Below are 26970 nucleotides of genomic sequence, written 5' to 3'. Positions count from 1 at the left end.
GTCTTTGACTCTGTCGGCACTTGAGCAGTCATACTCTTCGTATGTAGTGGTACTAATTAATTCTAGAAAATAGGCTACTAGGTGCTGTTATCATTTAAAGTGGACCAGATTCCAGACTTTGAGGAAGAGAAAATCTGATTGCCCTGTATCTGCTTGTATTCCTTGCATTCTGGAATACTTAATGTACAGGGTTATTTAACTCATCATTGAAAGTCCACTTGACAGTCATCTCCATGTATCATACTCCAGTTGATGGTGGATCACTGCTTATTGTTTGGTTAAGAATTTATGAAAGGCTTATCAAATGTGTGTCCTCCTGTCAGAAATCCTGTCCCTTCTTGAAATCTGTTTGGTATTGGCCATGCTGGTAGAATCACCTTTTTGAACCTTTGGCTGAGTGTTCTATCATTTCTCTCTTAAAATGGCTTTCATTGTTGCCATCATGTCAGCTGGGAGAGTGAGTAAATTGAATGCCTTATGGCTCACCCACCTTTCACTTATTTTCATAAGAACAAGGTAGTCCTCAGACCTGATATCAGATTTTTACCTAAAGTGTGTCTGATTTCCATGTTAATCAGAACATTAATTTGCCAGGTTAGGAAAACCTGAGGAACCCCTAAAACTTCAATGGGGAGAATTAGTACTACATAGTTTAGATGTTAGAATGACCCTGTCTCCTATTACTTGAAAAGAATTAAAAGTTTTTGTACATCACCTAGATTGTTTGTATTTTATGCCAAGAACCACATGGAGTATATGGTCTCTTCAAAGTATATAATCTCAAAGGATTAAACAACATATTGCTGAATGTTACACAGTGGCAAAAGTTGCTGTATATTGCTGTGATTCGATCACATTCCACTGGAGCTGCTTTCTTCATCTGAGGCAGATACCAGTGGATTAAAGTTGCAGGACTGTAATCTGGACTTCGGTGCTTCCCAACTGCCTTCCCCTCTCTGTCAGAGTCCTTATTGCTTTGTGTCTCTGACTTTAGGGTGGAAGGACCTGAGGTGGTGAGGGAGCTCTGCCCCTTTATAGCCTTGCCTTCAGTGCATCCTGAGACTAGGGGTGGGGAGGCACAGAGTGTTCCAGTTGATGCTACTAGAAGGGGCTTTACTGTAAAACACCACAAGGTGGCATAGTACCCATAAATGTGAATATGCAGAGCCACCTTGAAGACCTCCAGTTGCAGGTAAGTAACCTTCATTTATCATTTCAATATATAAAATAAATAGGGGGAGGGAAAGGATTTTCTTTGATCTTTTAAAGCTTATTTAATAGCATCACAATGATTGAGTTGTTTAAAAAATGAAGGTAAATGAGCAAGATTCCAACACATTCTTCAGTTTATTTTTAAAATATTTGTAAATCAAATCCCAGAATTTTACTTTGCACTTCTCTAAGTTGTTTACACAAAGAAAGAGGAAACTCTCCCTAATTAAGTCCTCCCTAAATGGATATCGATCAGGTTAATTCTCAGTAATCTATTATGAGACTTTACCAGCAATCTCCCACCTCCAATTCCTTGGTAAAATAATTGAGTATTTAGGGGGAACCAACCTATGACCACACCTTTCTTCAATTGACAGTGTCCTATACCCCTCACAAACAGGATTCAGACTGAGACATGGTGCAGAGATGATCTTGGTGGCGCTGATGAATGACCTCCTCATGGCTATGGACAAGAGACAAATAGTGATACTTGTGGGCCTATCATGTCTGAGTGGGAGTCTGAATTTTCACTCCTATGTTTGAGTGGGTTGGAAGTTAGACATTTTGTCCATCCTTAAACAAAATTTCTTTTGTTGTTGTTAATTTGACACTTTTTCAACAAGTTGACTCGTGTCAAATCCTCTGCTGATAAAGGGCCTTGTAGAGTTCACTGTGCTGCTACAAGATGTGGGTGCACAGTTGTGCTCCAGATGTATTTTGCTATATAACCATGTGAATTGATACTATATAACAATTTTGCACATAGTTCTCAAATACACATTGAGAGGCTTCTGCAACTAGTGGGCTGAATCACAAATTTATGTTGGTAATCTGAAAATTTTTAGAAGGAAAAAATAGAACTATTAGTATTGTCCTGAATTACATCTTACTGTATTTCAAATATGGCCTTTAATTAATTTGTTAAAAAGATATTTTAGTCACTGGGGGGGGAGGGGGAATCTAAAATTTCCCCATTGCAATTCCTTGATTATTTTCTGATTTCAGATTTTTCCTTCCCCGCCAACTGCATCCGTGTTCCTTAGCATTTTGTTTTTTTTCACAGCAATACCCACAAACTGAACACTTAATTGCCTTATGTAGAAAACACAAGCAAATAATTATTTATTAGTGAGGCTTTAACATTACAATCAAAATATCCAGTCCAACCACCCATTGAAGACAACGGAGGTTTTTCCATGGACTTCAGTGGGTGGTGGATTGGGCTCAAAGCGAACAAAAGCAGCATGCGGCCTTCCCAGGTTATGCAAAATATTGCTGGTGCGTTATGGTGTAGTGAATGGAAGACATAGAAAAAGTGGCCTATATTGGATAAAGAGGCAAGATTATTTCTCTAGAAGGCAGCTTTGTAATATAAATATCTGTGGTGAACGTTGACTGTACATATGTAATTTAATGTGGCAAGAATCAGGTTCTCTTTTAAAAAGGGCATAGTTAAAATACTGTATACATTTGTATTGCTGAGTTAAGTGTCAGCTGAATTGTATTTTTTCCTTACAGTGAACCTTTATATGAATTTTCTTAAAACACTTTACAATAAAAAAAATCAAACCTTTTAATTTGTACATTTTTGTACTGCATCTTTTCACCAAAATAATTCAGTTTTGTAGTATTTCCAAGAGTGTTCATTTCAATGTGTTTTTGAATAATGGGGGAGGATAGAGTGAAAGAAGTCAATCATTAATTCTTGCAGGTTTAACCATAGGGTGTATTATTCTACTACTCTAGACCAAGCGTAAGGAACATACAAACAACCAACCACAAAAAACCCACCACAGCCTGTGTATTTCAGGGTTGTCATGTGGATGATTTGCAAAGATTTCCCACATTTCTTCATTTAAAAAAAATTAAGAATTCTTGGCAACATCCTCAATCAGTAGGTGTTCCCAACACACCTACTATTTGATACTAACCTTCCTTATGGGCTTGGAGACCTGGTTGGATTGTAGATCCTGGGGGCCGAAATTCTTTTACTTCCCATAAAAAGCAGATTTCCTACATCTTCCCCACCCTCTTATGTAAATACCACCACCAGTATCCTCAAGAAGAGCTTAAGCTCTTTGGATCAGCTAGACAGTATTCTGGAACAGCAGAAGCTTCTTTCTACTTAGAAACTGAGTGCTTTTAATGATCTCTTAGCCTCGTTCAGCTCATGAAAAGAGAGATACTCCAAGACTCAAAACTGAGATTTCTGCTTGATGGAGCCTAGTACTACTACTTTTGCACTGAACTGGCACTAGCTTTTGTTCTTAGTGTTCTTACACAGAAGGTGACAGATCAGTGTCAACCAGTATCTACCTCTTCCCCAAATTCTGTCCCTCCAATTACAGGAAATTGATCTTGTCATACGCCCACTTGGTTCTCATGAACGATCCCTATTTTTGGAAAACTCTCCCCAAGATACTTGCTAATATGCCTTGGGGATCATTAGTATTAATCATTCTTTGATTAGGCTGCCATTTTAACCTTATATGGCAAGAATTATTGTAGTTATGCAGTTATTATAATATAAATAGACTAACTGGTGAAAGCCTTGTCTGTTTGCTAAGACTTCTATCAGAAATGCCCTTTGCATTTTTTAAATCAATTTTCAAGAAATGTGAACGCAAAGTAAACTAAAGTCTCAATCTAGTAAAGCCCTTAAGCATGTACTTAACTTTAGACAAGTGAGTATTCCCATTTTAATCAATGGGTCCTGTCTCATGCTTAAACATTAAGCATACGTTTAATTGCTTTGCTGGATCAGGGCCTAAAACATAAGTGGATATTAACAAATTATCATTGACTGTGGCTGCCCAAAGTTTATTCAAGTGGACATTGAGACTTGATATCTACAAACTGTCAAGAATGTTCAGAAAGAGAAGGGTAAACAGAACTGGGGTTACACAGCTTGTCCTAACAGGACACTTGGCTGTATGGTATTGCTTTGTTTAACCAGACTTCTTTCCTGCTTAATATGCAGCTACATGCAGCTGGCTTCCTGAAGAATTAAGACACTGGGCCCGATTTTGTGTTCAGTTATACACTTACATAGATGCAGCCCATCAATTGTATCCATGTTCCAGAGTATATTTGGCCCACTGTTTTTCAATCGGTTGCAGAGCACAACTGAAAAATATATTTCCATTGTCTGTGTTATTTCAACATTACTGTTTTCTTAGTTAGTTTTCTTGATTAGGAATATTTGTTTTCCCTTGTGCATAAAATATTGCATGTTGTCTTTTTTGGCCCTGTAGAGGATGAATGAGACGGGTACACTTAACATTAGTGTCTCTCTTGCTTTGATGACTGGTTTCACTTTTGCCCTGTAATTGTGTATTAATATTCATGTTTAATTCACTCGTGCTGTAGAATATGGATCATGTGTTTTTCCTTTTCTTCTGATTAGGCTGACAGTATCTGCTTAAATAAGACATTTTTAACTCCCAAACTGAGATGAATCTCTATTAACACAACTTAATACCTGCTATGATTATTTTAAAACCTCATGGATCTCTCTGCTTTCTTTTGTTGCTGGTACTGGAAGAAAGGAATTCATATAGGAACAGTATCAGGGGGTAGCCGTGTTAGTCTGTATCCACAAAAACAACAAGGAGTCCAGTGGCACCTTAAAGACTAACAGATTTATTTGGGCACACTAGTTCTCCACTTGTGAGGTAACTCCCTTCTCTTCATGTGTCATTATATAATGCCTGCATCTGTAATTTTCACTCCATGCATCAGAATAAGTGAGGTTTTTTACCCATGAAAGCTTATGCCCAAATAAATCTGTTAGTCTTTAAGGTGCCACCGGACTCCTTGTTGTTTTTATATAGGAACAGGTGACTATTAACTTATTGGCAAAGTAATAAACATGCAAAATGGTAAAAATAGTTAAACTGAAAAGCTGACTAATACTTCTTGGTCTTGGAATTGTATTCAACTCAAAGACAATTCACTTTTCATCTGAAACGGTGCATACCAGACATAATATTTGCTTTACACACATTATACTTGTTCTGCACAAATAAGTTAACTCTCTCTACAGGGAATACAAAATATTCATATGAATTCCTAGTTTGGGCTACATGGCTTTGCTGCAGATTTTTCATTTATATTAGGCGTTAGTTTCATGGCATTTATGTGTTTCTTAAAACAGGGAAAAAACAAACTTAATTCCATGAATCAAATAGTAGCCTGGTATGGATCCCTAGAAATTCTCAGCACAGATTATTTTTATCACTGATCAAATTGCTGTTATCTAGAAAATGCTTCTTTCTTGTTACTCTTACAAAATGCCATATGGCAATAGCTGAGTTTTCTTTTAAAACAGAGCATTTACAAACTTCAGTTAATTCTTATCAGATACTTAACTGGTATGGTAAGAAACAACTGTACACTAAATCCATCCCATGTGTTACTGCATTCCTTACTTAGGCATATGTCCCACTGGTTTCATGCTCTCTCTTATATGCAGTAGGAGCTGGACCTCTCTTAATTGACAGGAGTTACACCTCAGGTAGTGTGCAAAATCAGGTCCTACACTGGGAAGAGTTTGCCTGCTGGCATCAGAGTAGAACCTTTTTATGACTAAAGAAAATGTTGCCATTCAGAAACAGACTGACTGCAGTCAAAAGTGGTACTAGAGATTAGATAACTCTCACCTTCCCCTCCCCCTTTCCCACCACACTTCAGCGATCTTTAAGAACTGGTAGCATTGTTATGGGTTTCAATAATTAAGGTCATTCTTATTTTAATTCCACAATATTTATGAATGCTGGGATATTTCAAATGATGGAACCAACAGGGCTGTGTTTAAAAGGGTGTTTTCTCATCAGAAATAAAATAGACAAACCAAAGAAGAATAAATCACCTTCGTAGTCTCCACTAACTCTTTTTGTAAATATTAGCATGCATTAAAGTCTAAAATGGACTTACTGTTTTAAAATCTATATACCAGTTAATGTATACAATATGCAAAATGTAGGTTAAATCTCACTTTTTGGCTATAACAGAGAACCCGATCCTGATTCCATTGAAGTCAGTGTCAAATTCCCACTGAATTGCGTGCAGTGAAGAATATCAGATGTTGTCTTTTTCTAGGGACTGACTCTCTGCCCTAAGGTTGAGAACTATGATTTCATAGGTCTTTTTCCATCTCTAACTCCTATGACCCTCATTTCTGTTTCCAGGGGGAGAAAACACCAAGCCAGTTAATTTCTAAATTGGCTATTTTTCTACCTTTTCTCAGCACAATATTTGGCGAGTGAAGGCAAAGGAGAGGGTATAGCTATGCTTGATTAATTTTCTTTTTTCTAGTAGCCACAATACCTATATTTTAAATAGCAACAATTCCTTTTGTTTATAAGTTGCATCCTAGTTATAAGAGCATATGGCAAAAGTAACTTCTCTCCCCCACCCTTCACTGTCAGTCCTAAAGCAATTACATGAGGCACCAGGATAAAGAGGTGGAGCCTTTTCGTTCACCATAGCTTCCAGCTCCCTTCCCTTTTCTCTCGCTCTCTTTTCCCCTCCCTTGTCTCTCTCTGAGCAGAATAAACAGTTTCTTTACAGACTGTAGACTGACCTACAGTTTCTGTTTCGGGTGCACACACAGAGGACGAAGAAGAAAATAAAGCAGTAGGTGCCATGGGCCAGCTCTGCTGCTTTCCTTTCTCAAGAAATGAGGAAAAAATCAGTAAGTGTGACTGTTTTATGCAGTACTATATGCTTGTGACTGTTGTGTGCTGCTATTTTAGATTGAGTGTACAGCTAGAGAAAGCAGACAGAATGATCTCTTGATCTTTTTAATTAAAGGAACCACTTGCAGAGGCTGGGTAGGGGTAAGTGGAGGCTAATGATAAATATGTATTTACACTAAGCGGATTAGATTTTTTTTTTTTGGTAACAAGTAAAAACCAAAAAAAAAACAAAACCCTATTGTGTCTGATTTTCTCTCTCATCATACTGGCAGCTCATTTCTATTAGCAGATCCACTCAAGGTAAATATCATAAACAGTGCTTTATAACAACAGTTTAAAAACTTATCAGATGTACAGTAAGAGATGGGGAGCATTTTGATATTGAAAGCTAACACATTTAAGGTAGCTCTCATTAGCAAGATGTACCAGGAAAGATTTTGTTGATAGAGTGGTTGAAAGAGGACATAGGAATCATCAGTTCTTTTGTCCTTTATGATGTCGTTCACATATGGAATTTTAAGATGACCAAGGGATGGAATAGTTGCACTGCATCTCAGCAAGCAGAATCATCCTCAGTGTGTTTAGAATGACAGTCAGGCATATTTCCATTCGTGTTTGTAGTCTGGTATAGTTGAATCAGAAATAAGTGTATTTGATTTTCTCATCTTCCTGTGCACTGAATCAAATTAGCTAATTTGTCTGGAATGCTGGGGTTTTAAAATTTGTGAGGAATATGATGCTTTCCTTAAGCTTGGTTACACAATGAAATATTTACTTTTGACTTGCTACTCAGTGAAACATTTCCAACCCTTCTGTCAGAAAATCCAAATTTCTGTCACTTTGTTTCTGAATTCAGTTTTAGCTAGGCCCATATAATTCATGAACTCTGGGCCAGGGAATCTTATTTTCTGCATCTGGTTTATATTTCCTGCTCCTTGTTCCTCAGGAAGGTGTCCAGGCACGGATAAAAACTAAAGCCTCCGTCAGTTAGAAAACAAAACTCTACACCAATAATGCAATAGACTCAGATGTCATTCAAACTGACTACTCAAGAATGCGAGGTGTCTGCTTTGAAATATTTTGTGTTTTATATAGGAGGGAAAGGAGGATATTATACATTCCGTGTAAAAGAAGAAAAAAAAAGCAAGGCAGACTTTAAATCTGTTTCAAAACTTTTTCTGTATCCTCTACACTATTCCTTCATCTGAAAAAGCTGTAAGCTAACAAGTTCCAACATCCAGTAACCAGCTCATCTCTAACTTACAAAATAGGCGGAGCCAGGCATCAAGTAGAAGTTCTTAACTAAGTCAGAAAAAAGCAATGGATTCTCCCAAGGCGCCCCCCACCCTCACCTGCATGCTCCTCTACCTCACTCCCTTCCCATCCCTCTTGTGGCTTTTTCCTCCAGGCAGCACCACACTTATTATATAGTGCTGTGAATAATGATGGAAATAGCAATTAACAAAATACAGCCTCAAACATCTTGCAGTCTAACAGACATATACAAGTTAACAGTTCAGGAGATTCGATTGGCAAAGGACAGTGTAGGATGGCTTGAAGAGAAGAGCGGGGGCACTTGGCATGTGGTAACTGAGAGGAACAAAGTAGCAGAGGGCAGCACAGAAGTGAGGGCTTGTTGAAATGGCGAGTTAGCACATGGTACCCTGCTATCTTGCCGTATAGACAAGCCCTGGGAGTGGGAGGAGGAGAAGAGTAAGTAATGAGAGGATAGTTTTGGAGGAGATGAAAAGCAGCAACATAGATAGAGTCAGAGTTTTGCAGATCTTTGAAGGTCAAGGTGAGGGACTCAAGCATTTTAGAAAGAGAGGGGAAGTCAGTAAAACCATTTGTTGAAGGTGGAACATTTGGTTGGAGCCGAAGGAGAGAACTCTGTTTATAAGCTTTTACCTTAGGCCACCACGCTCTTTGTCAGAGAAAGAGAAAGAAAAAGAAAGGACCTTCTTATGCTTCCTGCTATTTGCTGGCACTGATTCACGTGTCCCATTACTTCACCGAGTCTGCTCTACTGCATGCAGTTCTTCCTCCCACAGACTGACCAGAAGTGCTGTATATGGTAATGCATTCAGCATAGCTATGCCACAATCAAAAAGGATGTTTAAAGCTCAGCAGGGAAGTGGCATAAGGAAAATGGATTTTACATCCATTTTCATGCTTCTGGCGTTCCATCATGGTGGTGGCCTCTTCAAACAATTGTGTAGGGGAAATTAAACAGGGCTTTGTATTGCCAGTAAACTACCCTGCACAGCAAACAATACTGAGGTGGAAATCATACCCATGTAATGGTTCTATATAGAAACACAGGGCATTTTAGATAGAGACAAGGATTTGTGGTAAATACTGAATTACAACTCCACATCAAATTGAGAATGAAAAAACCCCCCAAACAATTACCACTTGGTTATAAGATTCCTTCAACAGAAGTTCCTTAACTTGAATACGGTGAATAAATGTGCCTCACTAATAGGAGAGTAGGTAGCTCACTGAAATATTTTTCACTCTAGAGATTTTGGTTTAAATCTAATTTGGGCCAGTTCTGAATGACTTTGGCATTAACCAAGGGCCTAATCCACATGACAAAGCCATTGCAAATTTAGCACTCCTGGAAATCAGTGCTCAGGAGAGTCCATGGACTAAAACAGCTGTGGGTGTTGGCTGGTCAAAGACAAGACACATTATTAAGGATTTGCACAACCACCTGCTTACTTGTTCTATCCAGCTGCTCGCCTGCATGAGTGCTAATGTTTCTCTCTGCAAATCCTCGGCAAAAACGATGTAATTGTTACACATTGGGCCAAATGCTATACTCAGTTATATCCCATCGCGTTATAGTGAGTGCTGTGGCACTGCTCTAACAAAGCTTAATTTGCCTCACCGTGTGGGTTCTGAGTGAACGAGTTTCCTTGCCATACTTAAGGGCAAATCTTCTCCCCAGAACCTACCTTAAGCACTGAGCTCAGTGCTTAGGAACTCTGCCGAGGGAAGCAATGGAAAAAATTGTCTGCTTCTCCACCGTTTGCCACAGGCCATAGAACAGAGCCACTCAGTAAAGGCTATTGTAGTCTAAGGCTGCAGTAAACTCCATGGCTGTAGTGACTCAGCTCTGCAGGGGAAGTACCAGAGAAGCTATGTAGTGGCAGATCATTCTGGCCCATGCCCCTCCTTCAGCTTCATGCAGGGAGGCCCTGTGAAGCTGGGGTCTGTACAGGGGTACACAAACTGTATGTGGCCTCCCAAAATCCTGCCCTTATTTGTGTAGCAGACCCACTCTGATTCTATTACCAGAGAGCCTTCCACACCCACAGAACAGGAAGCAGTGTTTCTCCCTTATAAGATATATGTTGTAAGACCATATGGTACCCATTCTAGGCTTGCATTGGAGATGCCTAGAGCTCTGTTGAGGTTGAAAGAAAAGTTGTTTTGATGAGTGAGAATAATCATTTTACAGATTAAATAAATTGTGAGTTATTAGGAAATTTTCCCCCCTAAATAAATGTAATGGAATGGAAAGTGCTGGAAAATTTAAAAAGAAAAAACAGTGAGTCAAATTCTTGATTACATCTGTTACAGCCCACTGAAGTCAGTGGGGTTGCAACAGGTGCAAAATTTGGCCTAGTAAGTTTAAAGAGAGACTTATGAAAGGGGTAGTATATATCCCAAAAGAGCCTACACAAAGCACCCTACTACAGATGTAGTCTGTAGCCTATGTATTCTGAACAGAAATTATACTTTAGCGTTATAAAGCAGTACTATAGCCAAGCTATTGGACACAGTTTATTTTCTCAATTTGATAAAGAAGGCTTTCACAATGAGACTTCTCTTAGCACTAATGGGGTTGCTTTCATAATACCCCCCCACCATCTCAAGTTAAGAGGTTCCCTATGATATTTTTTCATAGGAACTAGACATTGTCTTGATTTGCTCCTGTCAGTGTTGAACATGCTGTCCTATTTCCTTGTCCCATTATCTGTTCCAGCATTAGAATCAATCGCTGTGGACACCTGGGGCCAAAAGAATCGCTGGGGTAAACCAGTGCAACTCACTGTATCTAATGGGCGTGCGTCCATTTATGCTAGGTATGAATTTGGCCTGGAGTGTGTATTTGTGTGTGCGCTACATTTTTATGTATTTATTTATATTTTAGCCAAAGCATCTCAGTGCTAGAGCTGCTTACACTTATCTAAACACTTATCTCAGGGGCTTATTGTCTGGACTGAGGGAGCCAAGAGCCCTCTTATCACCCCCCTGAATTCCATATTAATTTGGCAAATATGTAATTGTATGAAATGTGCTGCATTTATAAGAATAAATCTCACAAGATCATCTCCTTTTTTACAGTTTATTCTGCCCCATAGGTACCTGTTGGCCCTACTGCCACCCGACTCCAACTGTAAAACCAAGGGTGTGGGTATCTGTTGGGAAAGCATAGAATTGTGGAAGAGAACTGTAAATGGTGAATATATAAAAAGAATTACTGGGCCAAACAGCTGCTGGTTTGAAACACTACAGGTCAAATCAAAGCAGAGTATGAAAATTGCTTGAATGCTGAAAAAGGTGTAATTTCAGAGAGTGGCAGTGAACAGCAATCTTGATTTAACTGGATGAAACACTTAATATGTTGCTCACTAGCTTTTTTTAAAAAAAAACAAGTATTACTTATGGGGAAGTTAGTGCTCATAGAATTTGATAAATGCAAATACTTGTGAAAGTAAGGGAATGAACATAGTGCCTGGGGGCAGGTATAATGTGGACAAGAGCCATATAAGCTTTCACATACAGTCATGCCAATTAATCTCAATCTCGACAATTACACGTCTGCTTTCAGGCCTGGGCAAAAATTGCCCAATTGTACCAAACTATGCGCTGATTTTGTGGAGTCAATACATCTCTATTGGAGATGAGACTCAATCATTTGGGCCTTGAACAAGTTTCAAATCCAGGATCAAAATCCCCAAAGCTGCACGTAAATTAAGATGTTGAAATCACAATACACCCATCCTCTGACACATTCGGCAGCTTCTTACTTCTCTGGCCTCCTCCCACACTCAGGGATGATGTGAGGCTGAATTCATAGATGCTTGTAAAGTGCTCTGGGATCAGTAGAAGGAAAGAAATATAGAAATTGAAATTATTTCTTCAAGGCCAAAACAAAATCCTCTTCCATGAATTTTCAGCAGCAGATCCAAGGTCCTTGTTTTTACTCCACAGCTCTACTTTGGCCTACATCTAATTTCCCAAATTTGCTCCTACATCCATTCTCGGGACTGACCCTGGGCTGTCAAAAGTGACCCTGGGATAATGGACCTGGATGAAAGCAAGGACAGTTGTTGTTGACAATGAAAGATTTGTGGGAAGAGTTGAGATTCGAGAGAGAAGATGAGCTCTGTTGGAGCCATATTAAACTTGAGTTCATGGTGAGTCATCAAGAAGGAGGAGAAGTTGAAGAGACAGGGTGAGAGGGCTGCATGGAGACAAATCTGTAGTGGATGCCTAGATTGGAGTTATAAGTGTAGTGAAGGTATCTGAAGCCATTAAAATAGATGAGCTCTTACAGAGAAGAGGTGAACAGAAGGTGTCTCAGGATAGTCCCTGAGAGACACAGAGTTGCCAGCTCTCTCAATTTTGTTTTGAACCTTGCAATATTTTATTTGGAATTTGAAGCCAAACTTCTAGACAGAAATGATTACATGAGACTCTCAGCTTTCTTTTTAAAAAAAGTAATTTTCTAGCACTCGTGATTGTGGAGAAAAGCTCAAAAATATGAACCAAGTGCTGACTTAAAGCAACACATACCAGAGGGCAAATAAAAAAGAATCCAATATATATTATGTGTTTGGGGGTGGCAATGCTGCAGGGGGAAAAGAGGAAGAATAGGAGTAACCGTCAAAAAGAGATATTGAAGGAATGGCTAAAGAGATAGAACCACCACTAGGAGAGGGTAAAGCCCCAGTTGGATAAGATGCAGAAGTGTGTGATTTACAATGTTGAAAACAAATGAGAGATCTTTCTGCGAAGATGAAGCAGAAGCCCTGAGATTTGGCTAAGGTAAAATTGCTGGTGGCTGATTTTTTTTTTTTTTTAAATGAAGAGGGCAGAAGTCAGAATTATCCATACATCTTGGACAGTGAGTAACGTTGAAATGTTGTTTGTTCCTTTAACTAGATTTTGTATTTGTAACAAAATGGTTTTGTGAATAAGGACTTTGAATCAAGTTATTGGTTTTGATTCAGACAGTTCTGTAACACTTTTAAAAATTGGGCTACATGATGCTATTGCATGAATATTGGTTTTAAAGGCAAATAGGGTAGCAATGCAAAATAAGATCAGTTATACAACAGTTTACGCTATGTTCCAGCAGATTCATAGGATTGCAAATATTAGACACCTCTCCACATCACTGGCAGGATGTTTTAGTTGTAAAACTAACTTCAACCTATGGAAATACTGGGTGAGTTGAGACATATTTGATTGCTTTACTGTCAGGTTATTTTACTGATGGCAAAAACAGCAGTATTTATATTATATATTTATTTAAGGGCACTCCCGACTATTTATTCCTAAATGGACAAAGGAAAACTGGAAGTTCATTGGTGTATAATCAAAAAAGCAGATTTTTGTTTGACCTAGGGGTGACCAGATGTCCTGATTTTATAGAGTCAGTCCTGATTTTTGGGTCTTTTTCTTATATAGGCTCCTATTACCCCCGACCCCTTCCCGATTTTTCACACTTGCTGTCTGGTCACCCTAGTTTGACCCCCTTGTAACTAATTTAAAGAGAGCAGCTGTAGATTAGTGAAAATTATAGTCTCTCTAGCAAGTCAAAACTATATATAACCATTTGCTTTGGTGGTTGGGATTTGCATTATGCATCTAACAAAACCTCCGCTCTGGATTCACAATTATAGCTATCCTTGTGAGAACGCTCTTTACAACAATCTAACAATAATTTGCATTGCTGTATAGCACCTTCCCCAGGGAAATCACAGAGTTTAATGATTATTCAATCTCAATCGTTAGTAAAGGTGCCGAGCAGCCTCACCACCTGATGAGCCACATTCACACATGATTTACAGTGACTTCCACCAGCTAAAACCCTGCAGAGGGCTCCTAAGGCAGGAATGGGAAAGTTTATGATGGCAAGTGGCCGCAGCCTTCTATGCACTGGGGAGGGGTGGCAGTATCTCCCAAGGATTGGACAACACTGGCTTGGATGGCTGAGTCAGTGCATCCCCTTAGCAGTCTCTACTCTTGTAAAGCTGTCCCCCCCTGTGGGAACATTAAGTGAGGGCAGCAATGGAGCCACTCTGTGCCCTCCGTTGGGGAAAATCCCCTTGCAATGAAAAAGTTCTTATCAGAGCTGAAAGAGGTAATTTCTACTTTTCTGCACCAGCTCCAGTGAATCTGGTCCACTGATTCTGCGGAAGTTAAATGCACTCAGCACATCGGAGAGTCAAAGTCTGTTTTAGGTACAATATACTTACTTAGTGGATTGAAACAGCTATTAATTATTCCTGTTACCACTCTATTTATTCTATAGCCAAATGATCAATACAGTTATTCTTATTGCTGCCCCATAAAACAAAGTGATAGAGTTTTCATTGTCAGCTATATTCCAAGATACCAAAACATTTCTCATGCTTAAATATCACGAGCATTATCCTAGTATCGGTAAGTCTGCACATCTTCTTCTGCAGTAAAAGTAAAACAATTAGTGTGCATTTATGCCTTCCTTCTGCTGGGAAAGGCACTAAGTAGCCGGATTATAGGTTTCTATACTAAAATAAGTGTAAATCCGTGTAACAGTTTGACACAGAGCAGATTTTTCAGCATTCTAGTCACGTTGTTAAAGCTGCAGTGGATAACTTAATGATGTCCTTTTTCATCCAACAAAGGGAGAGAGCAGATTAAAATGGTTTGATTTATAACTGAAAGCTATTTGATGGCCTATGAGTAGAGATTTGTTCCCAGTGGACTAATCTCCACAGAAGTCACCACTGTTGGCACTGATGGGCACATTTGTCAGGCTTATCATTGAGGCCAGTGACTGAATGGGCAGATCGGAACTGTACTATTCGTTTAACCCTGTAGTTTCACCTGATCAGAGAGGAGGCATGCTAGGGGATGGTGGTCGAATACTTGCAGTGCCAAATGGAAACAATAAAACAACCTTATCCAAGGAGAAACAAGAACATCTTTATAGAGATGAAGCTAGTATTTCAATACAATTAAAAAAGTTAAAAACTTTACATAAGTTTGTGACAGAATGATGTACTGAATTCTCTCTCTCTCTCTCTCATTATTCTGCTTTGTACTCTCTGAAACACTACCAGGTTACTTTTTAGCATACTGTTACAAGGCCAGTCAATCCATTTTCTACAATTGATGCATTAGAAACTAGGCTACGTGCAGGGGTTTCCAAGAGTTTTATTAGCTGAGGGCTTTGTAATTGATTTTACTAGGTATTTCACTCAAAGAGCCATTTCAGTGAAAGGGCAAATTCAGAAAGAAAAATAGCTCATTGTATAGATTGCTTCTTTGCTTCTCTTTGTTGGGTCTGCCTCTGTTCCTATTGAAGTCAGTGACAAAACTCTTCTTGGCTTCAATAAGAACAGGATGGTGCTTTGTTAAGTTATTTGTACGTATAAATTATCCATCACAGATTGTTTCCTTATCCTAAATTACAGTAGATTCAAAATAGCACTGGGATTACATCCACAAGTAATACATGGGGCCTTTGGGATAGTCAAGGAAGAAGGAAAACTTGGGTAACTGCCTCATGATTGTTTCAGAATTACATGGCTGCTTCCAAGAGCCATATAGTACCTCAGAATAGGAGCAAACCCTGTAACAACATAGTTCAAGCACTTCTGGGTGTTTCTGTAGGCCAGCAGTTACAGAGGTATCGTAGAGCTGAAGAGAGCACTTAAGTTGTGATTGATGATATTTAGAAAATAAAAATGTTTAAAAAAGCTTTTTAGCACAAAACACTGTATGGTGAATAATGCCTGACACAGGGCCAAGTCTTTCAGTCCTTCATTCTTGCCCTGACGAAACTCCCAAAGTAGGTTAACTCTACTTCCAATTAGTTAGGGTTTGTCAACCTAAAAAATATACAACAAATATACAATAAAATACTTGAATTAAAAACTAAAATTGCTTTTTAGACATAATGTAGTGGATAGTAGCTTTTTTCCTTCCTTAAGGGGAAAAATCTCCTTGTTAACTATAGATCTCTGTCAATTGGGAACATAATTTAAACACTGATTCCTTGCAGTGTCTATTAACAGTGTCATGATTTCTTTTACCCACACATTTATTTCCATACTGTAAAAATGGTACTTTTCTATTAGTGATACAATCTCAGAAATCTCCAACATGTTTTATAGGTGTACTGTGAAATTTAATAACAATGATACTGAACTTCATGTAGTGCTTTGAACATGTAGGAAAAGCAGCTTCAGCTGGACTATTTCATCAAATCAAGTTCGCCACATTTTAAAATTCTGACTAAACTCACAAGTAAAACCCTGAAGCTGGTGAGACATCTGTGGTGAGACAAACAATGGTGGAATTGTCAGGCCAGACCTTCAGCTGCTGTAAATTGGAATAGGTCTATTGAAGTCAATGGCACTGTGCTGATTTACACTAACAGAGTATCTGGTCAGTCAAGTGACAGGGCTGCAGGGAGATGGATGAGAATATCAACTACCCTGTTTACTAGCACAACTTCTATAAATGGCAGCAGTGATATTGCTTCAGATGGGAGGCCAATGTTTGTCAAGCTAGTCTGGCATCCTCTTTACAAATAAGATAGAATCTTCCAGGTAGGCATGGGGAGAGAAGGTTTGTTTGGAGTCAGACTGGCATTCTGCCACCTACTGCTCTGGCAAGAGCCTTCCAACATAGGTTTTTAAATCAAGAAGAGAACATATCTGAGATGAGACAAAGATAGATATTCATACTGTTTTCCTCCAGTAATTGTTGATATGCTGAGATTCCAGATCCTCTCTTACTTCTCAGGTCTACCCCAATTGCTGGAAGGGGAGGGGAAGGTAAGACATTTATGAAGACTAAACTTGCTTAAATAGAACTAATTTTTGGCAACTCAAAACCAGAGAATAACTTCAGTAAATGTTCTGTATTACTATTTAGAAAGGGGATAGTATTTTATTTAAATTTTAAAAATGGACTGAAACAAATGTACAAGCTAGGACATTGTTGCTCATAATCAACATGATTTTATGCTCACACCAAATATACTGCATATAGATCTGAAACTTTTTCTCTCTAAAGCTACTGATTCATTTATTAACATGATTCAAATACAACCTTAGTTATGTTAGTATTGTAACAAAAGCAAGACTAGGCGGGGGTGGCTATTATAATCTTACAGAAATGCTGCTTGCTGTACTCCAATACACTGCTGAATAAAGTAAAATTATAATATGACTTTGCTTATTCATTATCCCAAACTATAATCAGATAGTCTTAATTATCTCTGGTTAGAGTCCTATTATATTCTCAGTGAATGCTCTAGACGGATATCTTCTGGTCGATATCCATCTGATAATGGAAATCCCCAGTCCTAGAATTTTATTTTCACTCTGAAATAACAGTAAGATGCCTCTTTCTCAGGCCACTGGGGCACTTCCCATGTAGCTTCCAGCACTGTGCTAGAATACATTTCCATTTTCTTTAGGTTGTGTAAACTTTAATTGTTCCTTAGCTTATGTGAGATTTATATTAATAGCTTCTAGAACAGCTCTTTCCCCTCAGAGATTACCCTTCACCTGATCACATTAAGTAAATTTGTTACTTACCAAATTCTTTGCCAATAGAGAGCCCAGAATATTTTAAGAAATCCTAAGAAAATAAAATATGGATAAGTGAAAGAATGTGTAAAGTAAAAGACCAAATAGTTATTTGGACGTTGATCACATCTAGAATGTATAGCGTCCTAAAGAAACTTAACCAACTGTACTCCCAGAGAGAGGAGGGTCTGAAACCACATCTGTGGAGTCATCTGTTAATCTCATGTTTTTCGCATGTTCAGAAGGACATCTGTTGCAGTCTAGTGATGTATGTGGTTACATAACTACCACTAAGAGACAGGAATTTCCAGACTGACCAAAAGTCAGGCTTGCCTCCATTCAACATAGACTGGACCACACTATTGGGGTATGAAACCTGAGAACCCTGGAATTGCCTGGAAGATCTCCAGAGAGGTATCAAGTTGAGGAGCAAACTACACTTGTAACCCTATAAGTCCCAGAAAATGCCAAAGAAAGTGTGATCCTCCCATGCCACCACAACATCAAGAAGGGCTGCAGTCCCTCCTTTGTCTAGGAAGGAGACCACCAAAATTACCACAGGCTATGCCGGTCTGACCAAGTGCCAAGAGAAACCCTGCGGGCCAGTGTAAAGTACCGACCAGAGATGGCAACACCTGCTCCCCCGAACTGTATGCTCCAAAGACAAACAAGCTAGAGAGTTAAGTTTTTCTTTTTGTGTTTGTAGTTTGGCAGGGATGCCCATCACCTGTATTCATGATTTTTCCTCTAACTCTTTGTAATGAATGAGAGAGAGGGAGAAAACAAATAGCATGTGTATCCAAATTCTAAACAAACCCTATTTTAAATCATTCCACACTCCCCTCAACTATAAAAGCATGCTTCCATAAAACTCTCTGTCTCAAAAGGGAATTTGTGTTGTTCATCACTTTGAATCGTCGTAGAGATAAATTAGTCAACAAGAGTCATTCGTAGACATCACCTCAAATGGCAACTTTGAAGGAGTCTTAAATACTGTTTTTCAGGGCTGAGAAATAAATTGTGCCTCCTTAGGCTTCTGGGGCTAGTATTATGTCTTCTGAAAGTATACTCAGACAGGATTTCCATTGTCATTTGGTGCCATGCTCATAGAAGAGGCACTTGGGGCCAGATTCTCTGCTGGTACAATTCCGCTGAAGTGTAAACAGTTGCATTCAATGTGCTCAGTGTAGATATTCTGTAAATATAAAAATGACTCCCATATAAAAGCTAGTGGATTTCAGGGAAGCCCTTTTATAGTGTAAAAATCTAGTAAAAACAAGAGGAAACCATAATTTCATTGTGATTTGGAATTTCCAGTAGCTGGAACTCAGACTAACAATTAGACTCTCAAATTTCATATTTTTCTGCCAATCTGGTATTATCTTTAGGCCATTTTCTATCCCCTCTCGGGTCAATTGTAACGCTGCACAAAAATGAGAGGACAGAATATGGATTTTATCTACAGAGTACAGAAGTTTCCCCAGTTGAAAAAATAATAGCTGAACTAGAAGCAGTAATGGGGGAAAAATACGATGGGATAAAAAGAACAAAAGTGAGATACAAGTTTGAGGTGGGGAAGAACAATAAAAGGGCCAGTGTTATATTGCTATATATTCAAACTCATTAAGGTAGAGCAGGCAGGAGATATCTCCTTTAGATACACCACTTACAAAATTCCACCTGGAATATTGTGTTCAGTTGTGGACAATATTACAAAATGATAATATGGAAGAAGTTCAGAGAAGGAAGTTAGATTTCCAAAAGCACCTAAGTGACTTTAGTAGCCTAAGTCTTATTGAAAGATATTGGGTTTTGAAAACATTGCTTAGGCTCTTTTGAAAATTTTACCCAAAAATTACAGAAGTGAGAAGGCAGCTGGAAGGATTGATTAAAAAGGAAAGATTAAAAGGGCTAACTAGATACATATTGTGCTTAAGCAATGGCTAAAAAGTCACATGATAACCATTTAAGTATGCATACCTTGACAATAGAAAATAATTTAGGATGGCATAGCATAGAATAGTATAACCATGAGCTATGAGTAATGGAATGAGAGAAAGGGAATATTTAAGATGAATTTCAGGGAAAACTTCTTGTTAATGAGAAATATTGGATTGTGGTGTAGTTTCCCCAAGGGAATGGTAGAATTCCCACCCCTTGTGACATTATGGTGCGGATTTTCAAAGGGGCCAAGAGGAGGAGGTAAGCACCCAAGTCTCATTGGGATTTAGATGCCTGACTTCCTTAATCACCTTCACAAATGCCAGCCTATATTATTTGCTAAGTGCTATACAGGACGGAAGTTAAGACACAGTTGTTATCCTGAGGGGCATCTTAACAAGACAACAGTCAGATAAGGTCACACTGGGAGATCCAGATTTATTAATTTACAAATGATTCATGCCTTTGACTCCCTCCCCTCGTCTTTAAATTTGGTTAGTGTTGGGGTTCTACTGACATGACTAAGTTTGTAGATCTGGCGGAGGAAGCAGAGTTTCTTTAAAACAAGAAATGGAACATTTCAAACTAGACTGAACAAAGTAATAGAAAATATATTATGGGGAATTATTGACCACAACGAGATTGACTAAATGGCCTAAAAGATACTTAGAATCCAACTGACATCCCGTACTTGTTATAAACATTTAAAGATAGATTAGTATTTTGGACTTCAACGAGTTGATAATGTCCCTTTAAATGGTTTTGGAGTGTGTCACAGAATACCACCAAGGATGACCAGACTATTCTAGACAACAGTCCTGACCTGGACCTGTGTCCCTGCCGTTTCAGAGTCTCCATCCCTCCTCAAATACATCTCCTCCTAATGACCACCCAAGCCCTTAGGATATTAGCGGTCCCATGTGAAATCCACCTAACCACTAAATTAGTTTCTTAAGGGTTAGAGAGGCAAGGTGGGTGAGGTAATAACACTGCATACATTTCCTAAGGGTTAACAGACAGACTTAGACATGAGGCAAAGTATTTGTTCTCACTTGTGATTGTACATTTTTGCTAAAATTATGCCATGGTCTGTTACTCTGTTACTTATTCTGTTTCACATCATGGCATTTTTTTTTTTTTTAAAGATGACATTTTCTTCAATTTTCCACTTTAATAGAAAACACAAGCCTTGAACAAATATATATTACATGTCAGACATATTTTCAACAGTATTGTACAAAGAGGGGCTGAAGAGAATCAGCAAATGAATAACATTTTGTTCTCCAATTAAGCCATTATCATAAAGTCTAGCTATAACAATCAAAATGCGTTTCTTCTCCATTTCACCCTTCCCCGTCTACTTTTTATATAGCATTCCAGCCAAACTGGTTTGGCCATTTCTTTCAGTATGAGATGAACGCTGTATTTTTGTAATTCCAGTTCCTATTTAATGACATTTTAACAACTTCAAATAATTAAATCTGTGCTTAATTTAAAGGTAGTTTTCTTGTTACAATGAAAATTATTTTTTCCATTGTTACATATTTTCAGACAATATTAAGCTTCTTATCTAATGGACTCACTACCACCTTGTTGTGACCCGATCTGTGTACTGTATTCACCGGTTGTCTCCTGTTTTATAATTTGATTGTAAGAGTTTGGGGGTAGGGACCATCTTGGTGTGTGTGCACAAGCACAATAGGGTCCTCATCCTTTGATGTGCTAAATGCAAATAAATAAGAAAAAAGTATGGAATTTCAAAGTGATGGCCGTCATTTCATCCCCAAAGTTCCCCATTTTAAAATTTCCCGTTACTTTAATCGTTATACAGGCATAACTCACATTTAAGACTGAGGAGAACAGATTACAGGATTAGATTTTATTTACCTAATGCAGGCATCTCAAAACAGGTGAGTGAGCTTACTTGCCTTAAAGAGAGCACACCATAGGATCCCCATATCTATCCTCTATTGAATGTTTTCATTTTTCTCCTCTTCTGGCCAAAGCAGAAGTAGGGGAATTTTTTCCACATGAAAAAATGTTATTTGACGGCAAAGGAAATTTTGGGATCAAATATGTTGTCACTTAGAGTGGAGGAGAAAACAATCTGCTAATGCTTTTAGGGTCTAATCTTGTTCCCATTGAGGTTAATGGTAAAACTCCCACTGGTTTCAGTGGGAGAGGATCACGGCACTATTCCCTAGCTCCTGACCTACAAAGTGGCTGAGAAAAATATACTCAAAAATCAGAGAATGTGCGAGAAAGATAAAAACCAAAATAGAACCCTCTTACCTGATGGAAATTAGGGGTCAGATGCTCAGTTGGTGCCAATCAGCATATCTCCACTGACGGGAGGGAAGGGGGAGCTACATCGATTTGCATCAGCTGGTAATTTGGCTCTAGATTTGTAAATGTTGATTCAAAACAAAGTTAGTTTGGATTTTATTTATATAGTGCTGCAAGTCTACACGCTGCTGTAACGAACTGCCAGCACATTAAAGAGGAAGGGATAGATTTTGGAGATACTGTCGACAAAGAAACGACAGGATTTAGTGCATTCATGGGTGCGGGGAGAAGGTCAAGAAAGGCGTCAAATGAGCAGGACTGAGAGTTAGGAGTGGTGGGCAGGGTAGAGATGGTCTAGTCGTCAAGGGTGTCAAAGAATGGATACAACTTTATAAGCTTGGTGAGACTTTATGCTACAAAAGAAGTGTAATTTATAGAGAAAAAAAAATCTTGATTATGTTTGGATGGGAAATGGTTTGAGAATTATTTGATTGAGCTAGGAATAATGTAAGTAGTAAGGACAACTGATTCAAACATAGGATCCTAATTTCTAAACATAAATCTATCCTCTCCTGGAAGCTAATAATAATACATTTTATTTATTAAATACCTATTCATGATCTGATGGCGTGGGCACTGTTTCATGCTAGAAATAAATGAAAAACAAGAACACATCTGTGTTGCCCTCGAGTTTCTTCTTCCATTGTCCTGCTGCAAAGGACTGTGTTGCATTAAAATTAGTTTTAGAAAAAAGTTGTCACATTTTATTTTTCCTTTCCACAGATTTCATAAAATGCTCTCTGTTGGACTCAGTTATGAAGTTTATGTTCCATTAGGTGCAGGGGCTAATTTAGTTTAATCAAAATACACTAAAAATACTTTGCAGACTATGATTTTCTTGTTTTTATTTTTCATAATTAATTTGCCTTTTTGCAGTCTTTTGTGGGCATGCTCTTGGGTAGCAATTATATTTCTTTCTAGAAACTTCTTTTGGGTAGGTACTGATTTTTATCTTCCCTTAAAAGTCCAAGTAGCCTATAGCTGTATTTCACAGTTCAGATCTTCTGTAATTGGAATAATTATATGAAAATGCCTGACAATTAAAATTTGGCTCGTTCCCCATAATTTACAAATATATTCAAAATTGCACACCCTGGCGAGAGAGAGTGAAAGCATACTTGATATAGATACATCTGGAGAAGTCAAATTCTGAGTTCAAGAGAAGCAAGGATTCAGAACAATGAAGTTTTAACTCTCTCTCAGCCCTTAACATGGTAATTATTTCCTCTAGGTGGGATTTTTATTGTATTTGCTTCCTTGTATTCAGCTACACTTTAGGCAACGAGTGCCATTTCAAGCCACATTTAATGGAGAACTATCCTGGCTCATAAACAGATCTCATTTAACAGGAAATGAGAGAGGATATTTAATAGAGACCCGGATCTATCAAGAGAATCCCGCAATGGTCCTCTTTTTCCCAAGTCTAAGGACTAGGGCCTCATATATCCCTGCCCTCACTGGGGGAGTGGTTTAGCAGAACAGATTACGCTTGGCTATTTATAGGCACAGTGAAATTTGTTCAGGACTGGGAATCACCTGTCTGAAGAGAATAACCTAATTTATACTGAACGCTTTTAGATTGCAAAATCTTTAGGAGAGGGATCATGCTTTCTTTTCTTCCATTGCCTAGCACATTGTGAGCACAACCAGAAGTTAATACATAATTATCATAATAGTGTAATTCTGCTCCATCTTTCACAGCAAACTGTCACTGCTAAGCAACTAGTTTGGGTCAGTTCATAAGTGACTGCTCAAGACAGGTTTTGCTCTACATCCCTCTAATTAACAAGGAAATGTTTAATGCAGAGCTGTCTGTATTTATTTGCTGATTACCAGGTGTGTGCACACAAAATGTATGTACATGTACATGTACGGTGGCTCTTCATTATCACTTCCTCACCCTCACTAATTCAGTCAGTCTATAGAATTCCATTCCATACGTCTAAATGCAGTGCCTTGCCTGGTGTCAAGTATCAGAGGGGTAGCCGTGTTAGTCTGAATCTGTAAAAAGCAACTGTTGCTTTTTTACAGATTCAGACTAACAGGGCTACCCCTCTGATACTAGTCTATGGAATGTCACAATTGTATTTGCAGGTCTATGGGCCTAATTCAACACTCACTGCTGGAAATGGGAAGACTCGCATAGACTTCAGTGGATGTTGGATCAGGTCCTATATTCTGTAGGCATATGAAGTCGAATGTAGCTGAAACTGCATTTCTGTTGCACTTTGGGGACAAAGTAATAGAGCAGCTAGACGGGGATTCCACATTTACATGCATGTTGTAGATATGACATCTGCAGCAGGTAGGCAGGGCTGGCGCAACCCATTAGACAACCTAGGCGGTTGCCTAGGGTGCTACAATTGGGGGGTGGGCAGCGACCGCGGCAGTATTTCGGCGGCGGGACCTTCCGCCGCCTCTGTGGGGGGCGGCATTTCGGGGCGGGACCTTCCGCCACCTAGGGCGGCAGAAAAGCTGGCGGCGCTCCTGCAGGTAGGTCTCCGAGACTGTACTGGGAGACAGTCACTCACAAAGAGGACATTGGGTCTGTGAACATAATGAATCTGTTTGGCTATAACCTTGCCAAAATGGCAAACATTGGCCAACATTTGGCTTCTCTTGTCCCCCAGTATATCCAACAGTAGTTTGGAGGCAGCAGCTGGGAGGTGAGTTTCCTGCAATACTTATTGGGGCTTATTGGCCCCATACCCTGTTGTATACAAGCAATGCCTTTTTATGCTGGCTTTATTTGTTTTTTTCAGGATGGGGCCTCTCTTGAGTCATTGTGATGTCTCAGAGTGTACTGTAGATCATTGATTAAATCAGGCAGGAGAGAGAGGCTAGCACTAAAACAGACACCTTTATGTTTATGCATCAATAGCTGGGAAGTCAGTAACAAGGAAAAGACAAGTCAAAAAAATTAAATCATCAAGTGTTTCATAGGAATTTGATAAGAGTTTTAAAAGCTTGCCTGAGTGACTGGGGTTTTTAAAGATACAATTTGTAAAACAGTGTGAGGTAATTGATTAGCTACTGGTGAGACATGGTTATGTTTTAGCAGCACAGCACTCCCCCGGGTGTTCACTATAAAACTTCCCCTGTCATAACACAGGCCTTCCAACTGATTTTTTTATTTTCACAGTTATAACCCCACAAATCAGTTTCAATTTGCCCCAGCGTGGACATGATTGGGTCATAATCAGAGATTCTCCTGTTGTTGAAAGCAAGTCCAGAAACAGCATACCTATATCATGAGATTTTGGCACTTCCAGTAGTCTTCCTGGAGCATTTTATTGCTTCTTTTATATTATATAATAGAATAAAATATTGATTATTTTAGATGATGTAAGACGTTACAAAGCCTGCTTTTTATAGGATAGCATTAATAAGAGCTCTGCTCAGCATGAATAAACTGAGAAACACACACAACATATCAATTTGGTATAATCTTTTGGAAAATTAGAGACTTCTGGGATAAGCAAAATGAGGCGTTTATTTATTCATTTATTTATTATTGATTCTACTATTTTCTCACATAGTGTTCAGAAATTGTTTTCTCAAAATATAGATTTTCTCAAAATACATGCCAGTCTGGCAACACCACACTGCACCATAATAGGTCGTGTAACAAGTTAGCATCGGCATGGCACAGCATAGGCAACAGGTATCGACTGAAATACAAGCGTGTGACATGCTGTTACACAAGCTGATATTCAGGTCACAAAGACATAACCCTTTCTTTGCATTTCTGAGAGCACCATTTGGGGTCTACACCATCCTGCTGCTGCACCTACCACAAGGACTTATTTGTATTCTGGTAGTGCCCATGATGAACTAGGCATTATCCACTCAGAAAAGATGACTGTCCTGCCCCCAGAGTGCTTACAAATGTAAGAATTAGACAAGCAATGTCTATGGGATGGGAGAAAAGGGATGTAGTCAAAATATGCACATTATACTTAAATACATGAATAATACTGAACTGCCCTTCAATTTTTCCTCCATTTGGCCAGTTCTCGCTGAGGTCATGGAAGAACGGGATCTGGAGTAGTGATTGGACTAGAGGAAGACATACCTGCACGACTAATTAACTTGTAACATCCACATTGGTGTAAGTTAGGGACAGTAGGGATGTAAAAATTCACAACACTGACGAATACAGCTCCACGTGTTTGAGTTCTGTGTACCTAGAAACCCCTCCATATACTCCAGTCCATAGCACTGGTTCAAGGCAAATCTACACTGAATTCACTTGTGCTGTTCACATGCAGAGAGATCTACACGAACTTCGGTTCCACGTAGATCTCCCCAGTAGTAAAACGGAATTTAGGAGATAGGTGTTAGGATGTTGGTAAGTAGGGAACATGTCACAGCTAGAGAACAAGTAGAACTCTACTGTACATATGTGAACTACAGTAACTCCTCACTTAACGTTGTAGTTATGTTCTTGCGTAAATGCGATTTTATGTGAAACAATGTTAAGCGAATCCAATTTCCCCATAAGAATTAATGTAAATGAGGAGGTTAGGTTCCAGGGAATTTTTTTCCACCAGACTATATTTTTATACATGTATATTTTATACATATATATATATATATATATATATACATACATACACATACACACACACACACACAGAGTAGAAGTTTAAACAAACAATTTAATACTGGTACACAGTGATGATGATGATTGTGAAGCTTGGTTGAGGTGGAGGAGTCAGAGGGTGGGATATTTCCCAAACGAATGCCTTACTGCTAAATGATGATCTAGCAATTGGCTGAGCCCTCAAGGGTTAACTCTCACACTCTACAAGGCAGCAGGAATGGAGGGAGGGGAGACAGCATTGCAGACAGAGACACACACCATGTGTGTGTGTGTGAGAGACAGAGATGCACATTTCCCCTTTAAGTACACTGCCTTGTTAATTAGATCAGCTTGCTGA

At 38.8% G+C, this 26970-nt stretch overlaps 1 protein-coding gene across 5 annotated transcripts in view; it reads left to right on the top strand.

Moving 5' to 3' along the window:
- AKAP7 (A-kinase anchoring protein 7) overlaps positions 1 to 26970 on the top strand; it is a 164646-nt gene that overhangs the window by 102174 nt on the left and 35502 nt on the right. Inside the window, exon 8 of one of the 5 annotated variants that reach the window (XM_034765655.1) lies at positions 1590 to 4817. The exons of the other annotated variants lie outside the window; for them this stretch is intronic. Within the exon in view, the coding sequence (XP_034621546.1) occupies positions 1590 to 1624 (35 nt within the window). The 3' untranslated portion in view covers positions 1625 to 4817. Of the gene's footprint in view, positions 1 to 1589; positions 4818 to 26970 lie in introns of those variants that run through there. 5 annotated transcript variants of the gene reach the window in all.

The sequence above is a fragment of the Trachemys scripta genome, chromosome 3 (assembly GCF_013100865.1).
Source record: "Trachemys scripta elegans isolate TJP31775 chromosome 3, CAS_Tse_1.0, whole genome shotgun sequence".
Lineage (NCBI taxonomy): Eukaryota > Metazoa > Chordata > Testudines > Emydidae > Trachemys > Trachemys scripta.
Note: the sequence above shows the minus strand (reverse complement) of the source record. Positions and strands in the feature narration are given on the sequence as shown.